The sequence below is a fragment of the Sapajus apella genome, unplaced genomic scaffold (genome assembly GCF_009761245.1).
Source record: "Sapajus apella isolate SASKATOON/1434 unplaced genomic scaffold, GSC_monkey_1.0 scaffold74, whole genome shotgun sequence".
Classification (NCBI taxonomy): domain Eukaryota; kingdom Metazoa; phylum Chordata; class Mammalia; order Primates; family Cebidae; genus Sapajus; species Sapajus apella.
Window position 1 is genome coordinate 2,060,761 of NW_022437014.1, and position 20,844 is coordinate 2,081,604.

General features: G+C 36.7%; 1 protein-coding gene across 2 annotated transcripts in view; it reads left to right on the plus strand.

Annotated features, from left to right (window-relative positions):
* FRMD6 (FERM domain containing 6) overlaps nucleotides 1–20,844 on the plus strand; it is an 85,917-nt gene that overhangs the window by 41,393 nt on the left and 23,680 nt on the right. The window contains exons 2-6 of one of the 2 annotated variants that reach the window (XM_032251057.1): nucleotides 1,752–1,996; nucleotides 11,834–11,924; nucleotides 14,726–14,805; nucleotides 15,818–15,894; nucleotides 18,310–18,496. In XM_032251057.1, coding sequence (XP_032106948.1) covers nucleotides 1,898–1,996; nucleotides 11,834–11,924; nucleotides 14,726–14,805; nucleotides 15,818–15,894; nucleotides 18,310–18,496 — 534 coding nt within the window. In that variant the 5' untranslated portion in view covers nucleotides 1,752–1,897. Of the gene's footprint in view, nucleotides 1–1,751; nucleotides 1,997–11,833; nucleotides 11,925–14,725; nucleotides 14,830–15,817; nucleotides 15,895–18,309; nucleotides 18,497–20,844 lie in introns of both variants that reach the window. The other variant, XM_032251056.1, reaches the window with a different exon arrangement.

Genomic DNA, 20,844 nt, shown 5'->3' on the forward strand with positions numbered 1-20,844 from the left:
CAAAAAAAAGAAAAAAAAAAAAAAAAAGCAGAATACTTCTAAACGGGCTTTTAGCCACCTTCCTAATAATGAAGTGTACCATGTATATGATTACCATTTGTTTTTGTTTTGAGTGATTCTTTTATAAATGATGTTTTATTTATACTTTAAAACGAATACTAGATTATGTTTTCTAAATGTGCCAACTATCTAAGAATGTATTCTTTCCCTGCCTGCTGATAGGAGTTAGACATTTAACCTTAAGCAAATTGGCCAAGATTCTATCTCATTTATGCTTTGATTTATGTGAGTATTAATGTATTTTCTGTGAAAATTGTATAGTTATATATACTCTCCTCCTAGTGAAACAGTTCCATATTCCTGGAAATGGTCTTTTACATCCTACAGTTGTAGCTGGAAAGGAATAATATGAATACTAATGGTTTGAGAGGCAACTAGTCTTGACATGTCTTGGTTGAATAGCGTTCTGTTAGCAAAAATATATGAAATACTAGAACACCCATTAAAAGTAGAAAATACCCACTTCTGTTTTAAAATTATTCTGCAAGGTCTTGCCAATGCAGTGAGACATAAAACAGAAATAATGGGTGTAATTATTGAAAATTGGAGATAAAATTTCTATTACTTGCAAACAAAATTCTCTCAAAAACTGAGAAATCAAATAATACAATTAATATGTTTAATAGAACTAATTAGATAGGAGCGACATCCAAAATCCGTCACACTTTTCTATACAAATATGATTTGAAATATGCGATCTTGTTTTATCTGTGTATTAGTTTATGAAATAATAAATGGAAAAATTAAGTTTGCGTTGTCAGGTTAAAGACTCGGGCAGGGGCTGGGCATGGTGGCTCACGCCTGTAACCCCAACACTTTGGGAGGCCGAGGTGGGTGGATCACGAGGTCAAGAGATAGAGACCATCCTGGCCAACATGGTGAAATCCCGTCTCTACTAAAAATATAAAAAATTATCTGGGTGTGGTGGCACGCACCCGTAGTCCCAGCTGCTTAGGAGGCTTAGACAGGAGAATGATTTACACCCAGGAGGTGGAGGCTGCAGTTAGCCGAGATTGCGCCACTGCACTCCAGCCTGGTGACAGAGTGAGACGCCGTCTCCAAAAAAAAAAAAAGAAAATCAGGAGAAAGAGCTATAAAAACTAAGGAAGAAGAATGTTATAAGGAGGGCTTAACCAGGATAAATGTCATAGAGAGATCAATTAAAGTGATGGGCTAGAGATCACGGGCTTCCTTTAGCAGAGCCATGTTGGTGAAATGAAGGAAGTGGAAGCCCAGACCACAATGGTTGAAGAATGAATGTAATGTGAGAGCCAAGACATTTATTTGAGTTTGATAGTAATAAAAAAGACAGAGAATTTTCTTGCTGCTGCTGTTTTTGTCATTTCATATTCAAAACCCTTTCTTTATCTTCCATGTGGGACTGAAAACTCCTCTAAGACAGGATCTGTGTTTCTGTGAGCCCTGTAGTACTTTGTACATCCTTGACTGTGTGAGGCTCTCATTGGTTATAAGTTTAACTCCTGACTGTGAATGAAAGGTTTAAAACTTTGTGGGCAAAATAGAGAATGAATTTAAGTGAGTTCTCATGTATCAAGGTGGCGCTGGCTGGAGACATGTCATCCCTGGTCCATGTGCCCACAAGAATAGTAGTGCTGTACGTATCTTCCTGACCCCCTCTTCACAGTCTTCACTGCCTTTATTCAGGAGTCTCCCCTTTGGCTTTTCTACAGCTATGAAACCCACGTAGTCAAGCACCATGATGCTTCTGCTGCAGAGCATGTGATGAGGAGGCAAGCTTGGCTTTCGAGTGCTGGGAACCTGAGGAATTGCCAAGGACCTAGAGCCCAGCCCTGACCACCAGAGAGCCCAAAACACAATGAACAAATTGAATTTCCATAACAACAGAGTCATGCAAGACCGCCGCAGTGTGTGCATTTTCCTTCCCGACGATAAATCTCTGAACATCATCATAAATGTGAGTAGATCCAGTTTAGAAATGTTTAAGTATTATGTTTTCACCAGTGACCACGTTCCACTTACGACTTGATTAAGGGTGAAATCTTTACAGAATTAGGGCAATAATAATGTGGCAGAATTGGGTTGTTAAGTAGTCCATACGTATATTAACTTAGCCTTGTGGCTTGTGTGTAGGTACTGTCAACATTCTCTCACCTGGGATAGAATTGGAGAATTGTGGTTACTATATTGAAAAACAAACATTTGCTCTTTTTACACTTTTTATTGAATTATATGGATTTGTATCTTAAGTGCTTACAGTTGTATCTCACACACATGAAATGGTTATCATTGCTATTAGGTTGGTGCAAAAGTAATTGTGGCTTTTGCCATTGAAAGTAATATCAAAGACTGCAATTACTTTTGCACCAATCTAGATAGCTTTTTTTTTTTTTTTTCTTGAGACTGAGTCTCACTCTTTTACCCAGGCTGGAATGCAGAGGCGTGATCTTGGCTCACTGCAACCTCCACCTCCCAGGTTCAAGAGATTCTCCTGCTTCAGCCACCCAAGTAGCTGGGATTATAGGCACACATCACCACACCCACCTATTATTTGTATTTTAGTAGAGACAGGGTCTCACCATGTTGGCCAGGCTGGTCTCAAACCCCTGACCTCAGGTGATCTACCCACCTCGACCTCCTAAAGTGTTGGGATTACAGGCGTGAGCCACCATGGCTGGTCTTAGATAGCTTTTTAATATGCATCTTGATTTTATCTTAAGAGTAGCCAAAGTCTAGCCTATTTCCAGGACTAGGTGCATAGGCTGTGCATTTGAACACTAAGCTGTTGCTTATGGTCTGTGAGTCATAGTCAGCTTGCTTACATAACCTCAACATTGAGGAATATGATTTTTTTAACTTTAAAAAGTCAAGTTACAATTTACATACTGAAAAGTATAGAAACCTTATGTGTGCAGCTCAATGAATTTTTACAATTGTACACATGCATGTAACCATCACTTGCTTGAAATATAGAACATTTTCAGCACCCTAGAAAGATCCTTTGTGACCCCTCCTAGTCAATATCTTCCACCTAAAGGGCAAAAACTATTCTGATCTCTGTCACCAAAGTTTTGCTTGTTTATGAATTTCATGAAGCTGAAATTATGTATATATTCTCTTCTGGCTTCTTTTATTCAACATTTGGGCTGTGAAATTCATTCATGTGAATCTATGTGACAATAATTCTTTCTTTTCCATTGTGGTGTGATATTCCATGTACGAATACACCCAATCTATTCATCTACTGTTGATGGATAGATACTGGGTTGTTTTAAGTTTTGGGCTATTGTAAAACTGTTATGAACATTTTATGTGTATGTACATGTAGAAATATTTCTGGGTTTATATTAAAAGTATATTTGTGAATCATAGGTTACATTATATTTATCCTTGGTAGAGACTACCAAACAATTTTATGATAATCAGTGTTATGTCTAACATCTTTCAACCTCCGTATTATCAACTTTCATACTCTTGCTTTCATAGATTGTATTCTGTTGGAATTAGAAGAAAAATTTTCTTAGTGCATGACTTGAATTAGTTTTCTTTCCTATATGCTACTATATTTTAATTTAATTATTTATTTATTTATTTTGAGACAGAGTCTCTCTCTCTGTGTTGCCCAGGCTGGAGTACGGTGACATGGACTGCAGTGAATTGGCTCACTGCAGTCTCTGCCTCCCAGGTTCAAGCAATTCTCTTGCTTCAGCTTCCCAAGTAGCTGGGACTACAGGTGCCTACCACCATGCACAGCTAATTTTTTTATTTTTAACAGAAATGGAGTTTCACTATGTTGGCCAGGCTGGTCTCCTCACCTCAAGTGATCTGTCTGCCTCGGCCTTCCGAAGTGCTAGGATTAGAGGCATGAACCCCCATGCCTAGCCATGTTACTATATTTTTAATCCAATTGCTATATAAAACAATATTTCCAAATGTTATACTAAAATTTATATGACATTTAAATAACTTTATTAAAAACTTGAAGTTTCTGCTTATTGCCATGGTCATTTTGGCTTTATTCTTGGAATCAACACAATTTCTTAATTTACTCCTGTATTCTCATATTTGTATAGGTATTACCTGAGCATCCAGTAGGCCTGCCTGTTGGGTGAACTTTGTCATCTTTCGGTCAGAATTTCCATTGATTATGTACATTGCTGCTCAGGGTATCTAAAATTGTTTTTGGTTATGTGAAGTGATGCGGTATTATTTTGACAGCATTTGTTTTTTTTAACTGAATAAAAATTGACAATATCTCTCTTTTCAGGGTGGGCACTAGCAAAATAAGTTATAATCTAATCCTACTTAACGTATGTGAATATTCTGTTTTACCTTTTATACAGTTATATAAAAGATATCCACCACATTTTAAAAATATATATAATCTAGGACATATAGCATAAGCACTTAAGAAACTTCTCTCACTTTCATTTGTCTTTTTACCTGGTGCAATATGTGTATATGTTCTTGTGTTTATACACATACATACAGGATGTGGACCACACCTTACTAACCACAGTTAGGTGAAGGCAGACTAATCCGACTTAGTGAAGAATACTGAAGGCTGAATATAATTTTCAAAGAAATTAATTTATACTAAAATTTCAGCTGAGGGAGATAGTTATAGAGAACAGACTGGAAGATAACCAGTTCATTTGCTCCTATAGATGAGTGGTTTTGAAACTTGAATGTATATCAGAATTATTTGGGGCAGCTTACTAAAGTTTGTTGGGCTCCACTCCTTAGAAATGCTGATGTAGTCTATGGCCACACCACCCTAAATGGGCCTGATCTCCTCTGATCTCAGAAGCTAAGCAGAGTCTGGGCTCGTTAGTACTTGGATGGGAGAAATGCTGATGTAGTGAGTCTGAGGTAGGACACAAGAATCTGCATTTAATAAGACCCCCTAGACCGGGTGTAGTGGCTCACGCCTGTAATCTCAGCACTTTGGGAGTGCGTGATGGGCGGATCACGAGATCAGGAGTTTGAGACCAGCCTGACCAACATGACAAAACCCCATCTCTACTAAAAATACAAGAACTAGCTGGATGTGGTGGCACATGCCTATAATCCCAGCTACTCAGAAGGCTGAGGCAGGAGAACTGCTTGAACCTGTGAGGCAGAGGTTGCAATGAGCTGAGAGGTTGCAGTGAGCCAAGATCGCGCCACTGCTTTCCAGCCTGGGGGACAGAGCAAGACTCCAGCTCAAAAAAAAAAAGAAAAAAAATAAGATCCCCTAAATAGATGCTATAGATAACTCTAAAATTTGAGTGAAACAGGCAAAGATCTATGTGCCAGCAACACCTAGTTTCTTTCACTCTCTGGAATTCTGGTTACTTGATTGTGTTTTTGGCATGCATCAATGGCCCAGCTCTTAGAACGGTACATGATACATAGTAAGGGCAAAATAAATGTTGGTTGTTGTTAATAATAATATCATCATCATTGCTGAGGAAAAGATTATTCATATTTTGACTCTACAATTTACTAGATTTGTGACCTTTGGACAAGTTGCCTAAGCTTATTCACCAGTTTTACTTGTGAAAGCAACTTTCCCAGTACCTGGTACCTAGTGGGTACTAAATTTGTATTAGCTTTCTTTCTGTCTTCCCTTTATAGAATAAGTGAGGAGTAGTATGGAAGTGAAAAGATGTGGATATACTTAAAACACATAGACCAGAATTCAAATCTCATATCTGAATGACTTTGGGAAAGTTAATTATACCTCTCTCATCATCTTTACCTTTAAAATGAGAATAGTACTTTGGCTTCAGGGTGATTGTGAGAATTCAGGGTTAACACTCAGCATAATTTCTGATGCATATATAATAGCTGCTATTATTATTTTAATCCCTAGGCAGAGATAATATACTTTTTCAACTCTTCTCTTTTATGATATTAGTATAATAATCCCTCTAAGATGGTTAGGACTATGATCATAGACTGTGAAGTCATATATCATGATTAAGGTGGGTTTCAGAGTCAGAGGGACCTGGGTTGAAATCCCTACTCTACAACTTACTTTGCAATCTAAGGCAAATTTTCTAGTTTTGTTTTGCTTTGTTGCTTTGGTTTCCTCATCCATGAAATAGGGATAATCTTACCCTATACACAGGACATTACAAGGATTTAAAGATGTCACATGCATGAGTACTTAGTGAAGTACCTGGCATACGTGAATTGCTTCATAAGTGAGCCCTTGAGTATCAATTTACTTGTTTTTATTTCCTTGAACTGTTTGTTCATTTCGTTAGTGTACTTTGTTAATGAAATTAAGATGAAGAGTCTGAATCCCACGTAGGCCTATAGGATTTCTGATTTCGGTGTAGATATAAGGTAGGACACAGGCATATTGACTCTTGCTATGCCCAAACTCCTCTCTAGTAAGGGGTTGGACCAAAGGAGGGACTAGGTTAAGTAGGGTGGAGGCTTCCCCACTACCAGAAAAACAATTCATGGCTGCCAGTGGGCCCTCCTTTTCTGCAAAAAGTTATCTTTTTGTTCAGAAAATAGCAGTCAATATGTATAGAGTTTGAGTGTAATAAATTAACTGTAGCAAAAATGATTTTATTAACTAATTCTTTTATAATTTCTATACATATATTTTTAACAGTGCAGGTTTGTTCCCTGACCGGTGTGATTGATAGACTATCGTCTTTTTGCATATGGAATAAATTTAGTGTTTTGGTCATTGTGAATTCCCTGTGAGTTGCATTAGTAGATGCTATTTTAAAGGATTTTAATCATCAGGCAAATATGGAAACCTGGGAAAATTTTGGAAGTAAAACCATGGTAAATATAGGAGCCATAAAGATTTGAGTGATATAAATTGTGGCCAAGAGCTTTTATGGCTTCACCAAGACTAAACAATACTTTTTTTCTAGAGTATGTTTTAAACATTCTTGCACAATAACAAACCATTAACACTTAGGATCACATGCTATTTTAATTTAAAAGTCCATATAGAGACTGGGCAAGGTGGCTAATGCCTGTAATCCCGGCATTATGGGAGGCTGAGGCAGGAGAATCACTTGAGGTTAGGAGATTGAGACCAGTCTGGGCAACATAGTGAGACCCCAATCTCTACATAAAATTTAAAAATTAGCCAGACGTGATAGTACTTCCCTATGGCCCCAACTACTTGGAAGGCAGAGTTAGCAGGATCACTTTAGCCTGGGAGGTTGAGGCTGTAATGAGCCATGATCATGCCACTGCACTCCAGGTTGGGCAAGAGAGTGAGACCTTGTCTCAAGAAAAAAAAAAAAAAGTCCATATAGAGTATATTTTTACATAAAGCTTTAATTCTGATTCTTAATACTTCATACTATATAGCACTTTTTAACATTCTCATTGCTCCTGGAGATTAAAGAACTTGAGAAATTTCACAGTCAGCTGAAACATAGCCTTAAATACTCATAATATGCAAATACAGAAAACTCAGGCTTATTTTCACAGCAGGCAAGACCTCAGAGCCATGGCCTTATTTAATTATAGTTTTTGAATAAGAGCACTGCTTACTTGATATTTGTTGAAGAGCTTTAGCAGTAGGCTCCAAATACTTGATTTAAACTAGCAGAACAATAATAAATGTATGGGCTGCATGGAGGAAATACATAACGTTATTTGGTCTACAGTCACACAAGGTTAAAATAGTTTATTTCCTATACATTTAGTTTGTGGTTTGGAATTTTAGCTTCTTACTACATTTTATCTTGGCTGCTTCTTACCCAACATTTTTAAATACAGTCAAACTAAGGATTAAAGGTGCTATAAACAACATAACATTTTAAGTTGCAGATTTGTAGTATATAGTTGAACTTAAGAATTTTATGTGATATTTGATGCTTTCTCCTCCTCTTTATCATTGTTTAAGTTTATTTGTAAAGTAGAATTATGATGATATGGAACTCAAAATCCAGAGGCCTATTAAAGTGAATGTTGGAAATGACATAAGACTTCTGTAGGACAGAAATCTAGTCTGTCAGGTTATTCAAGCTAGCTGTACACAAAGAGAACGATAATGATTTCCCATTGGCAAATGTGTTCTCCAGTGGTGTAGGTAGGTGGGATTGCATTTATGCAGTTTTCCTGAAACGCTGAATGGCATGTTTATAAAATAGTTTGCTCAGTAATTCAGGGAGTGGTCTTGGTCTCTAGTCATGGAACAGAACGAAAGTGAGGAGGATCCTACAGGGAATCAGATTTCTGGCTTTCATTCATTGAACACTTACTGAGTGCCTACTACATATCCTGAATATAAAATAAGACACTGAAGGGCTGTTGAATTTTGTTAAAGGGCTTTTCTGCATCTATGGAGATAGCCATGTTGTTTTTGTCGTGGGTTCTATTTATGTGATGGATTATGGTTATTGATTTGCGTATGTTGAACCAGCCTTGCATCCCAGGGATGAAGCCGAGTTGATCATGGTGGGTAAGCTTTTTGATGCGCTGCTGGATTTGGTTTGCCAGTATTTTACTGAGGATTTTCACATCAATGTTCATCAGGACGATTGGCCTGAAATTTTCTTTTTTTTGTTGTGTCTCTGCCACGTTTTGGTATCAGGATGATACTGGCCTCATAAAATGAGTTAGGAAGGATTCCCTCTTTTTCTGTTGTTAGGAATAGTTTCAGAAGGAATGGTACCAGCTCCGCTTTGTACCTGTGGTAAAATTTGGCTGTGAATCCGTCTGGTCCTGGACTTTCTGGTTGGTAGGCTATTAATTACTGCCCCAATTTTAGAACTTGTTACTGATCTACTCAGGGATTCAACTTCTGGTTTAGTCTTGGAAGGGTATATGTGTCCAGCTATTTATCCATTTCTTCTAGATTTTCTAGTTTATTTGTGTAGAGGTATATATAGTATTCTCCAATGATAGTTTGTATTTCTTTGGGAAAGGTGGTGATATCCCCTTTATCATTTTTTATTGCATCTATTTGATTCTTCTCTCTTTTCTTCTTTATTAATCTGGCTAGTGGTCTATCTATTTTGTTGATTTTTCAAAAAAACCAGCTCCTGGATAAAAACACCATGGAATACTATGCAGCCATAAAAAAGGATGAGTTCATGTTCTTTGCAAGGACATGGATGCAGCTGGAAACCATCATTCTCAACAAACTAACACAAGAACAGAAAACCAAACACTACATGTTCTCACTCATAAGTAGGAGTTGAACAATGAGAACACATGGACACAGAGAGGGGAACATCACACACTGGGGCATATTAGAGAGTTGGGAGCTAAGCAGGGGATAGTGTTAGGAGAAATACCTAATGTAGATGACAGGGTTGATGGGTGCAGCAGACCACCATGGCACATGTATATCCATGTAACAAACCTGCATGTTCTGCACATGTACCCCAGAACTTAAAGTGTAATAAGTATAAATAAGTAAAATAAAATAAGACACTGTCCCTGCATAAGTTCCTGGTACTTCCAAGTAGCTCACTTGGGGCTACTTTTGTATTAAGTATCTTCTGCTTTTTCCAGTGGGTAAGATGCTTTAGGTTGGTTCCTATTTAATAATAATTGTGGAAATTCTTCTTACTACAATCAGAATTATCACCAGTTCTGAATTGTTTGACTTTCAGTTTTTCGAGGGATTTTGGTGTGTCTTTATTTTCCTGAGTTCCATATTAAGGTATGATAAAGAGCTATCAATTCAGAGTCAAATTTTTAGAATTTATAATAATTTAAACTAATTGTCATCATTATTGAAAAAAGAATTTGTCAAGCAAATAGTACTAATATGGGGGGGATGCCATATGTAATGTATATAGCTAAAATGAAAAACTGTCAGGTTATAACATATTAATATATATATTTAGTAAAGTATTTTAATACACAAATGGGCTGTGAGTTGCTGCCTTTGCCACTATTAGTGATAGGACTTTAAGTTTTCTGAGTTTTATTTTTTGTTCCTATAGAATAAATAAATTGACCTGGGTGGTTTCTTAAAGTCAGTCCAAACTCTAACAAACCTTGGTAATCCTGAAGTCAACAAGATAGACTCAGAAGAATTACTGTCTCCCATAATACTTCTTTAAACATTTGAGAAAGCATTATTATAAGATTATTATTGAGAAAGAAAATTGTATCTTTTAAAGACTGTTTTATCATTCAACTTTTGACTTGTCAGAATAACTTATTGCCTGAATTCCAAATCGATATGGTTTGTGATTGAATTGTGCTAGGACTTATAAAAAAGAATCTGGTTTAGGCACTAAAAACATATTAGACAATAACAATGATAAATTAAAAGCTAGGCAGGCTGGACATGGTGACCCACACCTATAATCCCAGCATTTTGGGACTCCAAGATGGGAGGATTGCTTGAGGTCAGGAGTTTAGGACTAGCCTGGGCAACATAGTAAGAGAGACCCTGTCTCTACGAAAAAAAAGAAAGGTTTGTTGAGACCCTGTCTTTAAAAAAAAAAAAAAAAGTCTAGACTAACTCGTTGTACAGTAAATGAGTTTTTAGGATAGACTATTAAGAGGAAATCTTTCCTTGAAAAGATACTTGCTCTGAGTAGACATTCCTCAAAAGAAGATATACACATGGCCTGTAGGTATATGACAAAATGCTCAGCATCACTAAATAGCAGGGAAATGTGACATCTCACACCTATTAGAATGGCTATTATCAAAAAGACAAAAGATAACAAATGTTGATGAGGTTGTGGAGAAAAGGAAACCCTTGTACACTGTTGGGGGGAATTTAAATTAATACAGTCATTATGGAATGCAGCATGGGGGTTCTTCAAAAAAATTAAACATGTACTACCATATGGTTCAGTAACCCCATTTCTGGGTATATGCCCAAAGGAGATGAAATCATTATATCAAAGAGCTATCTGCACTCCCATTTATATTGCAGTATTATTCATAATAGTCAAGGTACGGAATCAACCTAAGTGTGTACCAGTGGATAAATGGATAAAGAAAATGTGGCACATATACACAATGGAACGCAATTCAGCCTTTTAAAACAAGGCATTTGCAACAATGGATAATTTGCAATTTATGGAAGATGTTAGGTTTAATGAAATAAGGCAAGCACAGAAAGACAAATCCTACGTAATCTAAAAAAAATCTGACTTAGAGAAGCAGAGAGTAGAATGGTGGTCACCTGAGGCTAAGGGGTAGGGAAACTGGTAAACTGGTGAGATGTTAGTCAAAAAATACAATATTTCTGTTAGACGGAGTAAGTTCAAGAGATTTACTGTCCAGCATGGTGACTGTAGTTGATAATGATGTATACTTGAAAATTGCTAGGAGTAAATTATAAGTGTTCTCACCACAAAAGTGATACACATGTGACATAATGCATATGTTAGTCTGATTTGTCCATTCCACAGTATATACACATATCGAAACTTTATGTTGTATAATATAAATGTATATAATTTTTATTAGTCAATTAAAAAAACAAATGAATAAAAGTTTTTTTTAAAAAGAAACTTGCCAAATAAATATTTTTGGTAATCTGAGTAGGCTATGCTGCTTTCCAAAACTCATTTATCATTTATCATGCACCATGGTTTCAGAGTTCTGTCCATGTATCATAAGATCTGTGAGTCTTGTACTTTATTACCATGTTGTAAAAACTGGTACTGTGATCCTCATTACTGAAACACAGCCCCAGGTTAAAGTGATTTTGATAAAGCAGCAGTTGTTTTCTAGTGTCAGCCTGTCTTTCAAGGAGTACATTTATGATGCGTTAAATGGCCTGATTGTGGCTCCCCGTGTGAACTCAGTTGAATTGCTATTTCAAGTCATGCCTTTTTCCCTACAGGTTAAGATTCTGTGTCACCAGTTGTTGGTCCAGGTTTGTGACCTGCTCAGGCTAAAGGATTGCCACCTCTTTGGACTCAGTGTTATACAAAGTAAGTCTTAGAGCCCTCTCTGATGGATTTAGCCTATTATCCCTGACGAAATGACATCTTATAGCTGTAAGTTAAATTGGGCGTATTGTTATTAAACTATCCATGAACTGATTTTCATTTTTAGTGTAGGCGTAGTATTTATTTTTTAACCTCAATTACTGTGTATTTTTAATAATATTTAGGATTTTAGGCATGTATTTATTATAGTTTGAACTTAAAAATTGATTCTTCTTTAGGAATCTAGATTCTGTGTGTTTACTCTTCCATGTTTTAATGAAGCTAGCTTGATTTTTGTTTCCTTGCATTCAGGGAGCAGCTAGAACTCTTAAAAGTAATTTAATTTGTTTTATAATTTTTGACATTTAACTGACTTCTCTTTTCAGGTTTTCTTGCTATTAGTTATATAATGTATCACAAAGTAATTATTAATATAATCTTATTTTTTGTTTTTCTCTCTCACCCCTTCTCTTTTTTCCAGTCCGACTATATGACTTGGAAATATTGGGTCAGTTTGTTCTATATTCTTTATGAGGAGAAGAATTTTAAGTAAAGGACTTCATATAAGCTGTCTTTTCTCATAACACCTTAGTTAGAGTTAAATTTCTGGGACTTCTCTAAAGCCATTTATTATAAACTTTCTTCCTTTAAATGATATTTTAAAATTTCTCTAATTTAGCCTTTCATATATCTTTGCTCATTTTGTCAAGAAGAATTTTTTTGGTGCAGTGTATTTAATTCTGTTTTATACTTGAATGTGGACTGTTTTCTACGCTGGCATTGGTTTAAATTTAAAGGCTTAAGATATCTTGGAAATCTGGCCAATACATGCTTACACCTGCCAAGTTGGAAAGTATATCAGCATAGGGTTGGTCAGCTGATAAACAAGGCTCCTTCCCCTAAAATGTAAACTGTTTTCAGTTGCCTTTTTAGGAGAAGCTAAAGAGTATGGAGCAGAAAACCCATCAGGACCCTGTGAATCAGCCATTTGCTCTTCAGTTTCTTCCTGTGGTAGTTAAAACAATAAAACACAGTTGCTAAGCTCTATCCTTGTGTTAGTGCAGACTTCAGTCATTCTTTCAGGGGAGAGTCTGAGAGTGATAAGAGGCTCTATAGATTCTAAGCAACTTTTAGTATTCCATGCTCAAAGTTAATTCTTCTTACTACAACTAATGCTAGATGCTTGTTGTTCAACAAGTCAGTCCAATAAAACCAGTTTATAGCTTCCTTAGGTTTCAAAATAATTTTTAAGATGTCCTTTTTTAAAAAGAGATGATAGTATGGCAAAAGAACATTGGAACAGGAATCAGTTGACCTGGTTCTAATTCTGGTTCCACCACTAACTAGCAGTGTGGCTTTGGACGTGCCACTTGACTTTTCTCAATGTCAGTTTTTTCACGTCAAATGGAAATTACTACTCTATTGGCTTTGCAGGATTAATGTGTGCTTGAGAATTCGTAAGGTGTAAAGCTCTGGTCACACTGTAGGTGGTAGAGGTATAGTGGTAGTTTATAAATATATGTATGTACTATTAGGGTGAACAATCTTAATTCTATTCATTATTTGGCTTCCTTAGATGAGAACTCAAGCCAAACACAAATCAGTTTCGACCGGAAGGTTGTCTGGTCATGTCTATTTCATGTTTAATCAGTGATATGAGAGATGGGAGATAGTGTTAGTTGACTTAATAACTGGATTTAAGTAGCATTCCTTTTTGTGTGTCTGGGATCTCTTTCCTATCCCTTTAATTGAAATTGGTTGACTGATATGTCATTTATAACCAAGGAGTAACTTTACCCTTCCTATTTTCTTCTGGCATTTTTCCAGTCAAATCCAATTTGACTTGGATTCAAAATGTAGCAAAGTGTGCACATCTTTGGAGTAATCAGAGAGACACACTTCCAGAACAGGTACATTTTTATGCAGAGCTTTCCATGAAGATATCTCTTTAGTGATAGGAGAAAAGGAATTTTTTAAAAAGATTTAAAACTTTGTACAATCTAGGAATTCCAAAGACTTCTTTTGTGAAATATCTCTCTCTTTTAAAAGATTTATCTTTGGGAAATTTGAAGGTGTTTATGTTTTACCTGTTTTCACATGTTTAGATCACTTTAGAATAGGTTTTAGCAGTCTTATTTTCTGTTCACCTTATAAACATCATCCCTTGGAAGGGATATTTTGGCATTCATACTTGCTTTTCATAAAATTTTTCTTCTTTTTCCATGAAATTGATCCCAAACGCAGTTTGAGTAATGGTTTATCATTTTGTCATGCTGTGTTTTGCTGTGTGTGGAACACAGACAAGAAATAAAGATTAGTCTTCACAAAATATGGGTCAGACTTCTCACTTGGAAATGAGCTGATATCGTCAGTGTTTTCTAATTTCTTACATAGCGATTAAGATGGTGTTTCTGCCCTGTTTCATTATTTTGTACCTGTAAGAGCAGTCTTTGAGCTGAACAAAAGCATGTTTTCCTAAGACTGACACCCACAATGTTAGAAGTTAGGCTATAAGCTGTAATGACCCTAGGAACTAAGAAAAAGCAGAAGTTGGAAACTAACATTTCCTCTAAATATTATATATTTTAATAGCATGTGTTCTGTATTGCAAAAGCAAAATAATTCACAAGTATCTCATTAATATCTAGTTTACAGGGCCTTTCCTAGTATCTCACTGGGTTTTCTTGGTAATATGTGAATTCAGATTACATTCACAAATCTTAAGGCTTTAAAAGAAACTTGTTTCTATATTCTTTTAAAAATCCTTTCTTTAGCATCTGGTCTCCTTTTTTTTTAATGTGCAGATAATGAACATGTGTATATGGAGTTGTCACAAAAGCTTTATAAATATTGTCCAAAAGAATGGAAAAAAGAGGCCAGCAAGGTACGACAATATGAAGTCACTTGGGTGAGATTACATTTATAAGCAAAATTATTTTTATTTTTAAAAATGTTTATTTTAGCTGTTATACATTAGAAGAAACCTGTAAGCAATACTTTATATAGTAGAAAATGGGAAAAGAAAATTGTAAGTTCTAAAGTGTCACATTAATCAAGTATTAATAGCTTATAGCAAATAATAAATAAAATTTGGATATCTGTTAAATAATGTTGGATAATAACTTTTTAGTAATCTTGGAATAATGCTTTGAAATGAAAAGTGTGGAAAAATTATTTGCTCTTGTGGCTATGCTAGGTATCAAAAGTGCTGTTCTAGAAGTTATTACGAATTTTTAAATCTACTTTTGCTATACTTGCATTTGATACTTTGTCCTTTCATTATACTGGTGCTTTATTTTGCAAACATTAATTTCATTTACATGGGAGAACATTAATAGGGAATTCACTCGTGTTTCCAGAACCTCCATAGTAAGTCAGGAATAGTAATACAAATCCTCTAATTTGTATTTAAGAAGTCTTGGAATAAACTAGAAGGCTACTTCAAAGCCAACTACAAAGTAAAGAACATGAATGTCTAAATAAACAAACAGCATATTAGAATTTGGTATGTGGAATGTCAGAGGAACAAGAGAACATTTGTAATAAGGAGCAAATGGTCACCACAGGGAACAGAGCTGAGCGAGGAGCTGGATCTCAGCTAGAAATTCCCACTGGCATTTATTTTTATCTTCCCTTATGTTGTCCTTGGCCTTACAGTGAATGCAAATCGGATAGAGGGATGGTGCCCTGTTTTGCTTTATAACTTCCTAATTTTATATGAACCTGATATCTCTATGGGACAACTGTCTACCTACTACAAGTCCCCACTGATTATAAGTAGATAAAACTCAGTGTTTAAAAAGTATCTTGCAAATAATTGTACTTTGGTTGCTTTTGAAACCCATTTTCAAAGTAACTAGAAATAGATTGATTTGTGTGTGTGCTTTTGTTTTTAGGGTATCGACCAATTTGGGCCTCCTATGATAATCCACTTCCGTGTGCAGTACTATGTGGAAAATGGCAGATTGATCAGGTAAGAGGACAGGGAGAGATTCAAAACCTTTTTTCCCCCATAGCCCTTTTTCTAACATACCAAATAAGTGACTTGTGTTTATTCTTCATCTTCAACTGTTAAGATATAAACTCTGTAGGAGCAGCGTTTTTTTTATTTTTGTATACTGGTATATCCTCAGTCCCTACAACAGAGATACAATAGGCATTCAGTAAATATTTGTTAAGTGAATGAATGTTAGACCATTGATGAAAATGTTAACAGTACCATTGGCTCACATTTTCTACACTCCACATTTTCATAGACAAATCAGTCTCCAAAAAGATACTTTTTTCAAGAAGAAACTAGCACTTTTGTGAAGAGTGAGGGGATTGATTATGTTCCTTTCCAGTGGTAAGGTGGGAATGAGTCAGGGGCAGGAACTCTCCTATAAAAGTGGATGTGTGTTTATATGATTGGTTTTCTTTTCACGTTTGGGGTCTTGCTTATATTCTTGGCAGTAGCTTTAAAGCCAAGATCAAGCCCGGTGATGCTATCCTATCAGAATCTTAGGTGCAGTTTGACAAGGGCAGGTAGTTGATTCTTGTTCTGGAGGAGTGTGCATGATCAATACTAGGCTCAGGATAGAGATTAAGAATTCACCATTTCAGAAGCTCAGTCTATATAGGAGGATTCAGTGCTGGAAAACTTTCAGAGGTGACTTTCTTGGCCAATAAAAAATACTAGAAATATTAACTCTGTTTTGCTTATATATTTTTAAACTTTGAGAAGCTCCATATGAAAGAAACAAAATATATTTGACTAGTGAATTATATGTAAAATTAGCTCTTGATATTTTTATCAGTGCCAAATGCAAATTAAAAAGCAAACCCATAATAATTTTTTTAACAGGCTAAGAAACTTCATTAGTTATTCTCAGTTTACATAAAATTTTTACTTATTTTACCTGCTAGGTGTGGCATGACCTGGAAAGAAGAAATATATATATTTAACAAATAATTAGCCCCCTGCGGCTAAGTTTTAGTGCATCCCTATGCTTCTGCCCCCTTTTCCCAGGCATGAACCAGTCCAAACCATGTGTCATTGACATTATAAAAAGAAGCACTTTGAGGCTGGGCACGGTGGCTCACGCCTATAATTCCAGCACTTTGGGAGGCCAGCGCGGGTGGCTCACCTGATTTCAGGAGTTCCAGACCAGCCTGACCAACATGGAGAAACCCCGTCTATACTAAAAATACAGAATTAGCTGGATGTGGTAGCGCATGCCTGTAATCCCAGCTACTCAGGAGGCTGAGGCAGGAGTCTTGCTTAAACCCAGAAGGTGGAGATTGTAGTGAGCCAAGATTGCGCCATTGTACTCCAGCCTGGGCAGCAAGAGTGAAACTCCATTTCAGAAAAAAAAAAGCGCTTTGAAAAGTGCTCTAAGGGGGAGAAATTACATAAATGCTTTAAGCTCTTTCTACTTAAACATGGTCTTAGTTAAAATAAACCCATATGTGTTTATTGTTATCTACTAATGAAGTTAGCTGTGAATCTCAGGTTAACATTGAACCTGAAATAATGTAGAGGCAAATGAGCTCATTAAAATACATAAACACACATTTTTACTTTGATGACAAAAACATCCTATTTGCCAATAAATGCTTTTTGGAGCTTTTACCACGTTTTCCCCAGTCAGCACTTCTTAATGTATTTAATGGTGACTATTTATTTCTGACCTCAACAAATTGTAATGAGTGCCCTGTTAGTATTTCCTTTTGTGGGGAGTATAATAATTGTCGTGACATGTGCCTATAAAAAATACCAAAAAAGTAACATTCACTTAATTTAAAAACCCTAAAAACATTTAAGGAAAGCATTCATTTCATTCTTCTTAGAGACGTTTAAAACAAGTATAAGAACACCTTCATTAAGCAAATTTTTTTCCAGAAGAGTATATATACAAACACTTATAAAACTACTTAGAACATTTGCAGTGTGTTCCGTTAAAAAAATAATAAAAAGAACAGCAAAACACTGAAGCAGGATTGCTCCTCATATTTTTTCCTTATTTATGTCACGTGTGCAGCATCATTGTAGCAAAATTAGTACAGACAACACATGTCTGGCTTCTAATACTTCTTCAGTGACATATTTACCATTTTAGAGTCGAATGATTCAGACCTTTTTCTTCTCTGAACGAATCAAATGCTGTAAGCCTTAGGAAATGTTATTTTTGTTGTCTGGATAGTCTGACTTGGGGTTCTGACCCCCTGCAGTCTCAGTGAGGCAGCTCTTAGATATTAGCTACAACCGCTCCATTTTCAATGAGGTGGGAGGGAGGAGCAGAAACAGAAGGGCTCCTGTCACCAGATGGAGAGCAAGCTTTGGGTTCTGTTTACATGTCATTGGATTGTTCCATCAGAATGTGAGTTCTGTTTTCTTTTATTTTCCTAGTGACAGAGCAGCAAGATACTATTATTACTGGCACCTGAGAAAACAAGTTCTTCATTCTCAGTGTGTGCTCCGAGAAGAGGCCTACTTCCTGCTGGCAGCCTTTGCCCTGCAGGCTGATCTTGGGAACTTCAAAAGGAATCAGCACTACGGAAAATACTTCGAGCCAGAGGCTTACTTCCCATCTTGGGTAAGCACTGTTTTTAAATTTGAAAGAGGGTTTTCTCTCAGCATTTCTAGTTTCTTGTGTTGCTACTCATGAAATGGGAACACAGATGTTCTGTGGCCAAATTCTTCATGATTCTCAGATACAAATTTAATGCTTGAGAACATGACGCACATCATGTCTTCATGTACTCAGTCTGCTTAAGGTGAATGGGGAAGAGGATTGCCATCCATCCTGGTAATATGGTGGAGTTTGGAATTTGCCAGCCTCCTTTTGGCATTGGCATGTCCTTGACCTTCTTGCCTACTCTTACTGAAGCAGCATTTTCTCCTTTTGAAAGAAGAAAAACATAACCCTTTTAAAAGTAGGATTATTCTTTGCTTTCCTTTGCTAAGAAAACAAGTATGTCAACTTCTGGCTCCTGCCTGCATGTCCTTTCCTCCCAGGGGAGGAACTAATCCCTTCTTTAAGCAAGAAAACTGAAAATAAGTTCAGTAATTCCAACGTGAACTGTCTCAGCTGCCCTTTCTCCACTCCACCGTGTCTGTGTCTCTTCCCTTCATTCCTCCAGGTCTATGCTGCATTTTCTCCCTCTTCTGTATCATTAGCCCGTCCCCAAACTAACTCTTCTTCAGTACGAACATACACAACATGTTTGGTTCTCACTCACCCATCCTCAAGAAAGAAATGGGGGAGGGAAAGAAGAGCTACTACTCTTGCCTTTCCTTCTCAGTCAAGTGTCTTGAAAATGTAATATATATGATTATTTCAGCTTCTTTACTTCCCACAGGTGTTCTTCAAGCCATTTCTATCTGCCTTCTTCCCCTATCAATCTACTTATGGTGCTGCCCATTAGGTTGCTCTATATCAATGTAGTAAAAAAATAAAGTAAAAAATATCCATTACCTTTCCTTTATATTGACACCAATTGCTTTGGATTAACATATCCAGCAGACTCTTTTCACTGAATTTTGCTGCTGTACTTGATACTTAACCACTCACATCTTGGGAGACCTCATCCAAATTAATGCTTTGAACGATCACCTACATGAAGGCAACTCCCAAATGTGTTTCTCTCCCCTGTATCCATAAGGTAGCTGTTTACCCATAGGCACTTCAAACTCAAAATGTCCTAAATCAAATTCATCTTCTTGCCACCTCAATTCTACATATTCCTACCTCTGAGTACATGAGAGCCATCTGGAACTTGGCCTTATCACCATTCCTTCTCCCTGTCCTGTCCCATCAACTGCAACACCCTGTAACTTATGTGCTTGAATACCGATCACCCAGCTTAAGAAATAAAATTCTCTTTTATTTTTGTTGTCCTTAGCTTTCCTAAACATGCATTGCATCCCCTCCCTGTCTTAGCTCCTACCGTTTCTAGGTTCCTGTTCTCAGCAGCCCTATTGCAGAAGCTCGTCCCTGCTTCAGTCTTTACTCCACAGCTTGCAAATGAGATGATTTTGCTTCTGATTTAAACTTTCAGAGCCTCCAGTGTCACCTGTGGAGTGAAGCTCAGGCTCCCACACATAACCTAGAAACTCGCCAGATTGTAGTCCCTGTCAGCCATTCCAGCTTTCTTTCTGGTTGTCTTGCACCTTGACCTTTAGGCTCTGGCAACATTCAGCCATGGATATGTCTCCATACCTACTGTGGTGTTTCATGCTTCTGGGCCTTTCTTCTTGCAGTTCCTTTAGCTGGTGAAGCCCCTTTCTGTTTCACCTGGCTAACTCCTATTTGTCCTCTGAGACTTAGCTCAAGTGTGGCTTTTTCTGGGCAGACCATCTAGGTGCCCAGTGCTCAAGAACCTGGCTGTAGTGTTTTACATTTTATTTTCATATGCTTTATTTATTCCTTGTTCCCATTAAACTGTTTCTCAGTGTGTTCTGAAAGACGGACATAACCTTAACCTTTTCTATGTCTTCAGCCCTTCACATTGAGGTACTCAGTAATTTTCTCTTGAGTGACTTACAGTACTTCATTTGTTGAAGAAAAATCACAGTATCTGTCAGACTCTTCCTGTCTATAGCATGTTTGCATTCTCTGGTTGTCATCAGCTGCTCATTGAATCTTGATGATTGAAATCCAGTTAGTATGCATGGCAACCAGTGTGCTGAGATACCAGTTTCCCCTACCCTTGGGATCACCAAAACTATCTACTCTAGTGCCTTTACAAATACTATTTTCAGTGTGTTTTTGACCTGAAAAAAAAGGTTGACAAGTACTGATTTACTGACCACCATGTAAAAGGAGTCTGGAAAGAAAAATCTGTAACTTGAGTTCTTAGCAGAACTTGACAACTGACTATTTAATTCATCATGTTTGATTCTCTGTAAAATATTAAATAGGAAGAAACAAAATGTCAATAT